General features: G+C 46.4%; 1 protein-coding gene across 1 annotated transcript in view; it reads left to right on the top strand.

Annotated features, from left to right (window-relative positions):
• SLC1A1 (solute carrier family 1 member 1) overlaps positions 1-12,604 on the top strand; it is an 82,327-nt gene that overhangs the window by 51,967 nt on the left and 17,756 nt on the right. Inside the window, exons 3-6 of the mRNA XM_060610175.3 lie at positions 6,236-6,328; positions 7,954-8,068; positions 9,782-9,824; positions 11,473-11,571. Of these exons, the coding sequence (XP_060466158.1) occupies positions 6,236-6,328; positions 7,954-8,068; positions 9,782-9,824; positions 11,473-11,571 (350 nt within the window). The remainder of the gene's footprint in view (positions 1-6,235; positions 6,329-7,953; positions 8,069-9,781; positions 9,825-11,472; positions 11,572-12,604) is intronic.

The raw sequence follows: 12,604 nt of genomic DNA, 5'->3' as shown, positions 1-12,604 counted from the left end.
TGAGGTACTATCTCATTGTGGTTTTGATTTGTGTTTCCCTGATGATGAGTGATGTCGAGCATCTTTTCATGCAAAGCATCCAGTCTCCTAAATGGATGGGAGAGATCCAGTTTTTTTAAATTTCCAGTCTGTCACAGATCAGTAACCTTTGTAGACTATAATAAAAATGAATTATGAGGGAAATATATAAAAAAATGCTAGCCCTACTTTTGTGATTATATTTCACAAACTTGAAGTCCGTGTTCAATTACTGTTAACATCTTTAAACCCTTACCTCTGGCTTCTGTACAGACCCCATCACACCTGCCTTGTGACGTGTTAGTGTGCAGGCCCCTCTCACCTGTCAGTTCCCAGGGGTGGGTGGCCGCTCCCAGAAGAAACAAGATCTGGGAATGAATCACAAAGAGAGGCAACCAGGCTTTGCCAGGCATGAGGCATGGCCTGAAAGGGATCAAGGTGGCTATTGAGATTTGAGAGTAAAGCCCCGGGATAAAGTACGGTGATATCCCACCTGTTTGGGAGGAAAGTGGCCATGCCATTTGACCTTTTCCCCAGCAAGTGACGGGACTGTTTTCTTAACCACTATGTCATGCTGCCTCTTATCCACATGCTACAAAATTCTAGACCGGTGCTGCCTCCCAGAATGTTCTCTGTGTGTGCCATCCGTTGCAGTAGGCACGAGCTTCTTGTGGCCAGGGAGCACTTGAGATGTGGCAGGTGTGACCGAGGAGTGATGGAGAGGTGCTGTCTCCAGAGTCTAACATCTGGAGTGAGGTACCATTCTGGGACATCCGTTGAGCCAGACCACATGTTCTCAGCAGGAGCAAAATTGCTCCCAAGGCAGCAAAGGCCGAGTTTTTGGGATAAGAGGGAGCAATGTACTCTTTTTATGCAAAGAGCACATGTATACATTTAGTACCTGAACAGTGTCCTGTAGTATTGAAAGATCATGGGACAGGTGTCTAAAAAGCTGGGGGAGGGGCAGGGAGAGCACACAAAGATGAGGGGACATGAGAGGCAGAGAAGCACTAAGATACTAGGTACTAGTACTAAGTACTAAGATACTAGTACTAAGATACTACCTCACGTGGAGGTAGGTCACATATAAAAAGTGTTTTTGTTGGTCTCCCTGGGAACTGAACCAAACTGCCCCGTACAAGTGGTTTCTAAGGAGACTACCTGCCGAGCTCCTAATCACTGCCACAGGGTGAATCTCTGAAGTGGGCTCACTCTGTAAGGAAGGAACTACCTGTACAAAGATGCAGTTCTTTCTGAGGGAAAGCATCAAATACAAAATTCTTTTTGTCTTTTTAGGTTTTATTGATTTGTTTTGAGAGAGAAAAGCATGAGCAGGGGAGGGACAGAGAGAGGGACGAAGAGAATCCCAAGCGGGCTCCACAGTGTCCGTGCAGAGCCTGACGCGGGGCTCGAACTCACAAACCGCGAGATCGTGACCTAAGCCGCAGTCATGCGTCGGACACTTAACGACCGAGCTACCCAGGTGCCCCCACACTAGCCAGATCCCAAGCGCACCTGCCACAGGTAGCTTGTGGTCACTACAACAGAAGCACACAGAGGAAGCACTTCACCATGACGGTTCCGTGAGGCAGCACTGGTCTAGAATTTCACAGCACGTGGATAGAACCAGTGTGAGAGAGTGGTTAGGAATATGGCCTGTGGGGTCGAGTCTGGATTGGGATCCCAGCGTCCCCACCAAATGGCGAGGGATAAAGGAGGTGACGCATTCCACATGTACCCATTGTTCAGGACACAGTGTGTGTGGTCACTGTCATTTTGATTAGAATTCAGCCTCAGCATCATTGCCATTATTAGCAGGTGGGGTGTATAGACTATCCAGACAAGCTTTCCATGTTCAAGTTAAGTTCAGGAATGTTCCGGTGACTTGTGGAGGTTTTCAAAACAGGCTGTTGCCCTGCGTATGTTCCCAGCCTCTGTGGTGGCCCATCACCTCTACCCCTGGCACCACATGATAAATAGTCCAAGGGCCTGGAATTGGGGGGCCAGCCCTGCCCCTCATCAGCGATGGCTGGAGAGGTAGAAGGGTAACTCTACAAGTAAAATGTACAGAAGTACAGTTGTTGGTTCAAATACATTTCTGGTTTGTTTTTTTTTTAATGTGTGGTTTTTTGTTTTGAGAGAGAGAGCATGAGTGGGGGAGGGACAGAGAGAGAGGGAGGCATAGAATCCAAAGCAGGCTCCAGGCTCCGAGCTGTCAGCACAGAGCCTGACGCGGGGCTCGAAGCTGTACACTGCAAGATCGTGACCTGAGCCCAAGTCGGACGCTTAGCCGACTGAGCCCCCCAGGCGCCCCTTGAGTTACATCTCTGATCTGTCCAGGAGAATTATAAGACTAAGGTAGATTTGAGGAACGGGAAGTAAAGCCCTTCCCAAAGTAACTACAATACAATCGCTGTCCTCCAGCAGAGGGGAGCTGGCAGACTGCTTTAGGGGATGTATTTGTTTAAGATACTTCCCACCAAGAATCTCATTATTATGAAGCCTTTTATTGCCAGCTGGGTCCTGGAATAGAAGCGGAGGCAGCAGCCCATGGCCAAATCATTAAGACAAATTAAGACATATTAGCATATGCTGGAAACAATTACCTACATAGATTTAATTTGTTTCACTGCTGGAAGAAAACCCCGAGAGGGCACAAAACACATACCCAAGAACAGTTCTGCAGCTACCCTCTGAGCCTGTCACTTGTCCGTACCTTCAGGGCTGGGAGCTGCTGAATTTAGACATCGACTCGAGGACGAGACATCTGAAAATACATCCTCGCTTGGACCAGGATTCCATGGGCTTGTACAGGTTATGTGGAGTTTTGTGGAATTGGTGATTTTGTTTTTTAAAGTCAACCATTGGTATAAATAATTATTTTGATTGTTTATGAAAATAATGCACAGAGCTCTAAAACGGAATATTCAAGCACAGTTTTATATTCATATAATATACTTAGCAAACTTATATATTTTGCATTATTATTTGCTCTTTTTTTTAAATTTTTTAATGTTTTTTTATTTTTGAGAGAGAGAGAGAGGGAGACAGAGTGCGAGCAGGGGAGGGGCCGAGAGAGAGGGAGACACAGAATCCTAAGCAGGCTTCAGGCTCTGAGCTGTCAGCACAGAGCCCAACGCGGGGCTCGAACCCACGCAAGAATGGTGAGATCATGACCTGAGCCGAAGTTGGCCGCTTAACTGCCTGAACCACCCCGACGCCCCTGTTTGCCCTTTTTTTTAAGAGACTGAAGCTCTAAATAGGAAATCGTTCATTCGTTAACGAATTGTGGCCTTTGGTGTCTCCTGATTGTTGTTGTTGTTGCTACTATTTCTTGAAGAGTCGTTATTTTTAATCGTCTTACCACAAGGAGAAGAAAGTCTTCTCGGCACACCAGAGTGCATTTTTCCCAGAGAGAGAGAATAGAATCCAGCATCGGGCTTTTTCTAGAATGTGTCTGTTGCGATATGCCCCTCACGTGGGAATGACAGTCTTGTCCCAGGGGCTGGTGAATGGGCCCTTCCAACATCCTAAGTTGGAAGCTCGCTAAGTTGGCCAGAACCCCTTCTCTCAAAATATTAGCTTCCAGAGGAGCAACCAGCAGCCAGAGGAATGGCGTGTTTGCAGCGGGAGCCGATTTGTCCTGTCATCGTGGCGATGACCAGCTTCCTTCCAGATTGGTCCTGCACATCGATTATGTACAATTATATGTGAGAAGCACAAGCCCCACTTGAGAAAAATAGGCGAGGCTTTTATAGTGTGAGGAGTGAAAACAAAAGCCACCTGTGCCTGCCATAACCCCCCAGTTTACTACCTTCTCCTGGGGGTCGCCTCACAACAGCTCCTCCTCTTTCCCGCCACCCTGCACTTCAGGCTTTGCTAACAGTTAAGGCACAAGTCACACGTGTTGAAGATTCAAGAAGTCATTTTCTGTGATGATTGTTTGATTCATAATGTGATTCTTGTTTTGGAAACAGGGCAGGGTAGAGCCTGAAACGTTCCCCCCTTTTTTTTTTATAATTTTTTTTTAATGTTTATTATTTTTGAGAGAGAGAGAGGGAGAGGGAGTAGGGGAGGGGGAGAGAGAGAGGGAGACACAGAATCCAAAGCAGGCTCCTGGCTCTGAGCGCAGAGCATAGAGCCAGATGTGGGCTTAAACTCACTGACGGCGATATCATGACCTGAGCCGAAGTTGGATGCTCAACCGACTGAGCCACCCAGGTGCCCCTGAAACCTTCCAATGACAGCGTGCTGAAAGATGGTCTGGTTGCTTCACCACTTACCTGTCTTCCACATAGTAGCTATCCAGTCAACTGCGTCATTTGTCTCCATTTATAGGGGCATCTTCAATGGAAGGCAAGGGTTTCTAGCAAGAAGGGATGTGTGCCTCCCCCTCTAGGGCTATGGTTGGCATTCTAGACAGCCTTTCCCCTTCCGGACTCTACATCCAGTCATTTTATAGGCCTCCCAACACCATTTGAGACTACAGCTAACAGCGTGGCCCTAGGTCTCTTCAATAAGAAATTTAAAAATTGGAAATTTTTTTTTATATCCTACCTCTTTAAAATGGATATTTTAAGTTGTCTCACAATCAGAGCCATACACAATAAGGCTGTTAACATAGAAGCAATTTGGAAATCATGAAAAGAAGGAGAAAATGTGCTGGCCAGGATAAATAATGAAAGTACTGTGATTTAGCATTGAAGTTGGCCCTGAGACTATCTTAAAGCTCCAACAGTAAGTGGATGATTAAATACATTATGGTACAGTCACAGGACAGAAGATTATGTGGCCATTAAAATTCCTCCTGAAGAATTTGTAATAAGAAAATGCTTATAATACAGTATTAAGAAGAGAGGATCAAAAACTATAGAATTCACTCAGCTATGTTTACAAAAAAGAAAAAATATTGACAGGAAATTTGTCAGAATATCAACTATGACTGATGGAATGGAGTGATTTTTATTTTCCTTTTTTTCAGACTACTATATCAAACATATTACTTTCATAGTGACCTATAAAAGTTATCTTGGGTGCCTGCGTGGTTTAGTTGGTTAAGTGTCCAACCGTGGCTCAGGTCCTTACCTCGTGGTTCATGAGTTCAAGTCCCACATCGGGCTCTCTGCTGTCAGCACAGAGCCCACTTCAGATCCTCTGTCCTCCTCTCTCTCTACCCCTTCCTCACTCTCTCAAAAATAAATAAACATTTCTTTTAAAAAGTTAACCTTTTTAGGGGCGCCTGGGTGGCTCAGTCGGTTAAGCGTCCGACTTCAGCTCAGGTCACGATCTTGTGGTCCGTGGGTTCGAGCCCCGCGTCAGGCTCTGGGCTGATGGCTCGGAGCCTGGAGCCTGCTTCCGATTCTGTGTCTCCCTCTCTCTCTGCCCCTCCCCCGTTCATGCTCTGTCTCTCTCTGTCTCAAAAATAAATAAACGTTAAAAAAAAAATTTTTTTTTTAAATAAAAAAATAAAAAAAGTTAACCTTTTTGGCCGACTCTGAGCTTCCTGGCAGAAAAGGCAGAAAGGGAAACAATCACGAGTTTTACAGTATTCATTACGTGATGAAAGAACTCTCCGTTCTTCAAGATAAAGTTTTTTTCTGGATACTGAATTCCAGAAGGGGTTTATCCTGAAGGCTGTGGAGTGATGTGATGTACAATCCTCGAGATTCTCTGAGCAGATGCGGAAGGGGAGCTCCTGTCTCGTGACCAGCCCCACGAGGCACTGGCCACGGGCTGAGGTGGCGGGATTATGGGGAAGGGGCTCCTGCACCTCACCCCTCTTCCGTCTCCATTCTGTGTTGGCAGTCTTGAAGCCCTTCCTTTGCCCATTGCGTCTCATGCGAGATGGGCCTAGCAGATGGCAGAGGACAGCCCTCAGCCCTTCATTTCACACCTTGAGGATTGAATGACCACCAGGCCTGGAAATCCGTCTTTTAAAAATCAGCGTAATTTGGGGCTTCTGGGTGGCTCAGTCAGTTGAGTGTCTGACTCTTGATTTCAGCTGAGAGCATGATCCCAGGGTTGTGGGATCGAGCCCCATGTCAGGCTCTGTGCTAGGCATGGAGCCTGCTTAAGATTCTGTCTCCCTCTCTCCTTCTCTGTCTCCCTCTGCCCCTCTCCTATTCTCTCTCTCTCTCTCTCTCTCTCTCTCTCTCTCTCACTCTGAAATAAAATTAAAAATGGACAAAAATGTCATTTGACTTCTCCCCCCTCACAGGTGTTGCTGCCCTGGATTCCAGCGTATCTGGGAAAATTGGTCTGCGTGCCGTCGTCTATTATTTCTGTACCACGATCATTGCTGTGATTCTAGGTAAAACCTATTTCTGATTCCTTATTCTTCTGTAGAATTGTGACTCTTCCTTTAAAAGTAGTTGGGCTTTTTTTTTAATGTGCTTTTTTTTTGTAATTCAGAAAGTAATATTGTCAAATTACCATGAACCTTTTGGGCTTCAGGTCTACACAACACCTTTTCTATGAAGAAAATATAATACTCAAGTTCAGCCATGGTGCTGCTCATTAATGTCCCTAGTAAGAAACAGGGTGACAGTTCTGTGCCTTTATTAGAAGGAAGTGAAGCCAAGAGCTTCTGTCATAGTGGAGTTGAGTCTAATGATGAAGTATTTCCAAAAAGATAACATTTCAGTGCATCTCAAATGGCACATGGTAGTGAGAGCTCACAGCAACTTGCCAAGTATAAATTCCACTTGAAAAAGGGAGAACGTTCTGATAAGGGAATATAGCTGCTCGGACCTCTGGCATTCTTTTACGAAGAGAGTGAGGCCCATCCTTTGTGACCTGGCGTTTTAAGGATGCCCTGCGTGGGAAGAGAGGACTGGATGGTACTCAGATGTTGCAGCCGCGTGACCCTGCCACTCTGCATTAAGAGACTGTTGGGATGAGGTGAGGCAGTGGGGCTGGTAGGCAGGGCACCTGAGAGGGCCTGAACCCTGCCTTAAACCAAAGCCGCACCTCCTCAGAAGGTTCGTGAGGGAAGCGCACGTGAAGGAAAAAGCAGGTGTGTGTCTCTCCTGCCAGGTTGAGTGGAAAGAGGGGACCACACCCACCTTGTCTTTGTATTGCCCACCGACTCCTCCCACCTGCAAAACCTACCTGCTCTGGTCCTGATGCCCTGCCCACTGTGGATCTGCGTTGCCCTTGGGAGGAGTGATAAAGGACACAGAGACTTTCTTCTTCACCCCCTCCAGTCAGGCAGCCTCTAATGACTTGGGGTGTACTCCAGCCTCCCGCCTCTGCTTGGACACCTCAGAGGACAAGAACCCATTACCTCCAGGGACCAAAATGGTGCCCTCAGATACCCACCCCCTCCGTTGAGACAGTGCCTTACAGCAAGAACTGTCTCCCCCTGTAACACCTGTTTGTCCTCCTTCCACCCCCGAGAGTCACAGGGAACGCTATTTTTCTTAACCCTAACCCTTTTTTGGATTACACAACAGCCTTCCAGATATCTGAAGGCTTGTAGTATGAAAGGAAGTTAAGGCTTGTTTTGTATGAGCCTCTGGAAAATAACCAGCATCTGTGGATAAAAGTTACATAAAGATATTGAATGGCTTGAAAATGAACTGAGTTGGAAAATGAATCACCCTCACCCCAACCCCTGCCTAGGCTGATCTCATAAGCTAAAGAAAAGAAAATAGAATGTTCTCATCAGCAAGGGTTTCCAGAAGCAATTCTGGAATGCAGCCTCTTCATTTACATTAAAAAAAAAAAATGGGAAGAGTTCCTTCTTCATTTAAATGGAAAAGTAATCAAGGCTGCTTGGAGGTCCCAGCTGAGGCTCAGCATTTTGGCCAGACCGTGGAGTCCTCCTGGTTTTGCCTGGTGCCACTATGCCTACTGGTTCTAAGAAGGCTACACCAGGGGTGCCAGGTGTTCTGGAAGGTTCTTAATGCTCTGTGGTGCTCTCTTGGGCCGCAGGCATCGTGCTGGTGGTGAGCATCAAGCCTGGTGTGACCCAGAAAGTGGATGAGATTGACAGGACAGGAAGCAGCCCTGAAGTCAGTACGGTGGATGCCATGTTGGATCTGATCAGGTGAGTGTTTTGCCAGTGGGGCAGCCCCCTAGGCATGCCGCCTGTGATACTGTGGCCACAGAGGACCACAGCTTGCTTTAATGCACTGCTGTGGCTGTCTTGAAATGGCCGATAGTTTTTGAATCATTGCGTGTTTTCATTTTGCCCTGGACCTCAAAATTGCATAGCCAGTCCTGCTCGCCAAGCCATGGTTCCAAGAGTGGGAAGACAGTCTCCTCTGTCAGGATTTAGGATGGACAGAGAAGCAGAAAATACACTTATTGCACTAAGATGCTGGGCTGCGTTGGGGGGTCAGCTCTGAAGCACACTTGAAGAAATACCTTCTTTTTTAATTTTTTTTTTAACATTTATTTTCAAGAGAGAGCGACAGAGTGTGAGCAGGGGAGGGGCAGAGAGAGAGGGAGACACAGAATCCAAAGCAGGCTCCAGGCTCTGAGCTGTCAGCACAGAGCCCAACAAGGGTCTCAAACCCATGAACTGCAAGATCATGACCTGAGCTGAAGTTGGATGCTTAACCGACTGAGCCACCCAGGCGCCCCAAGAAATACATTTTTTAATTGCACCGGAGAAGCCCTCTTCTCAGAAGCAATCGGGGCTGGGAATTGGTCAGTTACTTTTAAGATAGCAGAGCAGAGAATCTTTAAAAAATGACACAGGTACACATTACATATTTTGTAGACACAAAATTTAGATGTGTTTATTTGCCAGTTTTTGATGTAGGGCCAAAACCTTTTCTTTGAGCGTGTCAGTTGACTGTGATTCTGTATCATTTTTCTTGCACCTGTTGTGCTTGTAAAGGCATGGTGTACAATTTCCAGGTTCAGTTTTCACGAAGTACACAACAAAATCCTTAGAAACTATAAAGAATGCTGAGTGCCACATCCTGCCAGTTTTTCTTTCCATTTCTGTGGACGCCCCTTACCTAATTTACCCACAGAAATTTTAGTCACTGGCTTCGGTCGAGTTTCCAAGCATTGAGTTTAGTTTTGATGAGAAACCACACCTTCCATCTCACACTCCCATTTCACTGACTCACATCATTTTTTTTTTTATCAACTTTTTTTTTTTTTTTTTTTTTTTTTTTTTTTTTTTTTTAGTTTTGGGACAGAGAGAGACAGAGCATGAACGGGGGAGGGGCAGAGAGAGAGGGAGACACAGAATCGGAAACAGGCTCCAGGCTCCGAGCCATCAGCCCAGAGCCTGACGCGGGGCTCGAACTCACGGACCGCGAGATCGTGACCTGGCTGAAGTCGGACGCTTAACCGACTGCGCCACCCAGGCGCCCCTCACATCATTTTTAATTCAGTCATTATGCTGATATTCTCATTTGGCATAAAGAATTTGGGAACAGATGCCCCGGACTCTCGGTAGGCATGCTTTCTCGTCAATGAAAACGGAAGCGTACAGAATATTAAAGGAGTCTCTTGACTGGGAGTGTCCACCTGCCAATGCGTTGTTTCACCGAGGACAGCGAGCGTACCAATTACTCAGTGACTCAGCTGAGTGATGGTTGTGTGAGAGAACTTTCTAGACTCGGTTGAAGCTCAGCGGGGGAAAAAAATCTTAATACAAGGAAGTATTTTGCAAAGGAGAAACCAGAAGAGGAACCAGAGTACTGATTCTGTATTCTGCTCACCTTCACCCATGCGTTGGGTGTGACAAAAACAAAACACTTGTGCTGTAACGTGACACTGTTTTTCATGTCTCCAACAGGAATATGTTCCCGGAGAACCTTGTCCAAGCCTGTTTTCAGCAGGTAAGAACGACGACTTTTGCCTTCAGATTGCTGTACTCTTCGCTTTACTGATTAGAATCGTTGTTCCCTGCTGTGACCCAGGAAGTGGAATGAGCACATCAAAAATGGCAGCAAACCCACCCTCGAGCGTGAATGTGGAGCAAATCGCAGGTGCCTCTGGGCTTCAGGTCCCAGAGAAGTCCCTGTTGTTACTGACCCCGCTGCTCCCTTTCCGTGACACGTTCTTGTCCCCAAGAGAGCTCAGATGAAGCCATCAGGAACCTGTCGAACAAAGAGTGTTTAAAAATGTGGGCTCTTGTGCCTGTGTTTTTGAGAACCACGTGATATTTGTGGAGACTGTCTCCACAAATAGGCTGTCTCCAGATGCAGGCACTGAAAAAGCAACCCTCCGACTCCCTGTTCCTTTCTCCCTCGTGTTGGGAGAGCGGTATCTAACCCACACGGGTGGTGGGTGTTCCCGGTGTTCGGTCTTTTCCTTAATCACTACGCACCCGTTGCTGACCCTCCGGCTCCCCGGCGATGTAACAAAGCCGTGATTTTTTTCCTCTAGGAAAGTTGAACAATCTCTTCACTCCCATTTCCTTACAGCCCTTTTCTCTTGTTTATCTGTGCACTTAAGACAGCTGAGTCTATCACGAACTGCCTAATTCATTTACATAAATTACATGAACAGAGACCTCTGTGTGTACCAACAAAAATGGCAATGAAGTTGCTCCCTGCCGACCTCCGAGAGGCACAGAACCACCTCTGTTTCAAGGGTGCCTTTGCGGCTCAGCCACAGTGGTCATCTGTAAGGTTCTTGATGTTGGCAGTGCCTCGAAGGAGTGACATTTATGCCTGGTGTTGTGGTATACTAGCTCTTTCTTAAACCTCTCTGCTGAAGCCTTGCAGGACCAAACAGAGCCGAAGGAAGGGAATTCAACAGAAATCTCACTCATGGACTAGCCCTAAAGGGACTGTTGCTGCTGGAACAACCATCTACTTCTTGACGTTTATTAAAGTCAGGGTGACTACAGTTACCCAAGTAATGAGGTGTTCCTCCCAGATTAAAAATGAGAAATGAATAAACAAATAGAAACAAAATGATTGATAAGATCGCTGTAAGAGTCTGTCTGTCAAAGCACCTCCAAATAAAACCTGTACTTTCGGGGCACCTGGGTGTCTGAGTCAGTTAAGCTTCCCACTTTGGCTCAGGTCATGATCTCACGGTTTGTGGGTTCGAACCACGCATCGGGCTCTGTGCTGATGTCTCAGAGCCTGGAGCCTGCTTCACATTGTGTCTCCCTCTCCCTCTGCCCCTCCCCTGCTCATGCTCTGTCTCTCTCAAAAATAAACATTTAAGAAAACAACAACCCAAACTTTCTTTCCCATTGTTGCCCTGTTAATCTTTTACTATGAAAGACAACATTCTGACATCACTGAATGGTGGCCATGGGAATCAGGGTTTGGATTTTATGGTCTCACTTTGGCTTCCCAAACCTCATGGGAGGTACTATCAAAATCTGTAACCGAGAGAGGTGACAGAGGCAGAAGGCTTCAGTGGCACTCAGTTAGCCAGAGTCACATATTCCCATGGTTTAGACTCAGGTGCTTGAAAAACTCTTATTTTGTTTGTTTCTTTGGTCTTTTTTTCCTCTCCAATGTGCAGTATAAAACCAAGCGTGAAGAAGTGAATACTCCCAGTGAGCCCGGGATGAACATGACCCAAGCATCTGTCACAGCCATCATGACAACTGCCATTTCCAAGGTACCTTGTTGCTCGCGCCCCTTCCTCCCCACCCCCCCAGGCAGGCGCTGAGTCATGGAGCAAGCAGGAGACGGATATACATTCGGTCCTCATTACTTGCGAATTCGTCTTCTTGCTAAAATGTGTTTGCCCCCCCAGAATCAACACAACGCTCTCACGTCATTTGCGGACAAAGAGCGGTGAAAAGTTTAAGTCGCCCAATGCACACATGGCCCTCTGAGGCTGAACAAGGCTAAGCCCTTTTTTTTTTTTTATTTTTTTTTTTTTTATTTTTTATTTTTTTTTTTTTAATTTATTTTTGGGACAGAGAGAGACAGAGCATGAACGGGGGAGGGGCAGAGAGAGAGAGGGAGACACAGAATCGGAAACAGGCTCCAGACTCCGAGCCATCAGCCCAGAGCCCGACGCGGGGCTCGAACTCCCTTTTTTTTTTTTTTAATAGGCTCCACACCCAATGTGGGGTTTGAACTCACAACCCTGAAATCAAGAGTCACGTGCTCCACCGACGGAGCCATCCAGGCACCCCAAACTCTGCCTTCTTGTTTCAGCTCTCTTATTGTAAACAAGTGTCCTTTGAGTAGCATGTTTAGGCCACATTTTTCATGTCTCTGTGCTTTTTCATGGTGATTTTACTGTTTAAAACATCCCCCAAGCATAATGTTGCAGTGTTGTCGGTGGTTCTGAGGGCGAGAAGGCTGTAGTGTCCCGTATGGAAAATTATATGTGTGTTAGATCAGCTTCATTCAGGCTGAGGGTGTCGGTTGTGACTTCGGTGTTAATGACTCAGTAATACACATTACATATTTATGTGTTTCTGAACAGAAACACACCTACAGCAAGGTTATATGCTGATTATCTGATGAAAATGTTGTGAACCCTGGTTCCCCGGAACCTGACCTTATATTTCCCCTGGGAGCAAGGATTCAGTATTTGCTAACTCACTGTCGGTGGGTGGCACTTTGTAGAACATAACCACCAGGCATTACGAGAAGCATCTGAACCACCCAGAGAAGAGGGTGAGCCCCATTGCGTC

Source organism: Panthera onca, chromosome D4, assembly GCF_046562875.1.
Source record: "Panthera onca isolate mPanOnc1 chromosome D4, mPanOnc1 haplotype 2, whole genome shotgun sequence".
Classification (NCBI taxonomy): Eukaryota; Metazoa; Chordata; class Mammalia; order Carnivora; family Felidae; genus Panthera; species Panthera onca.
Note: the sequence above shows the minus strand (reverse complement) of the source record. Positions and strands in the feature narration are given on the sequence as shown.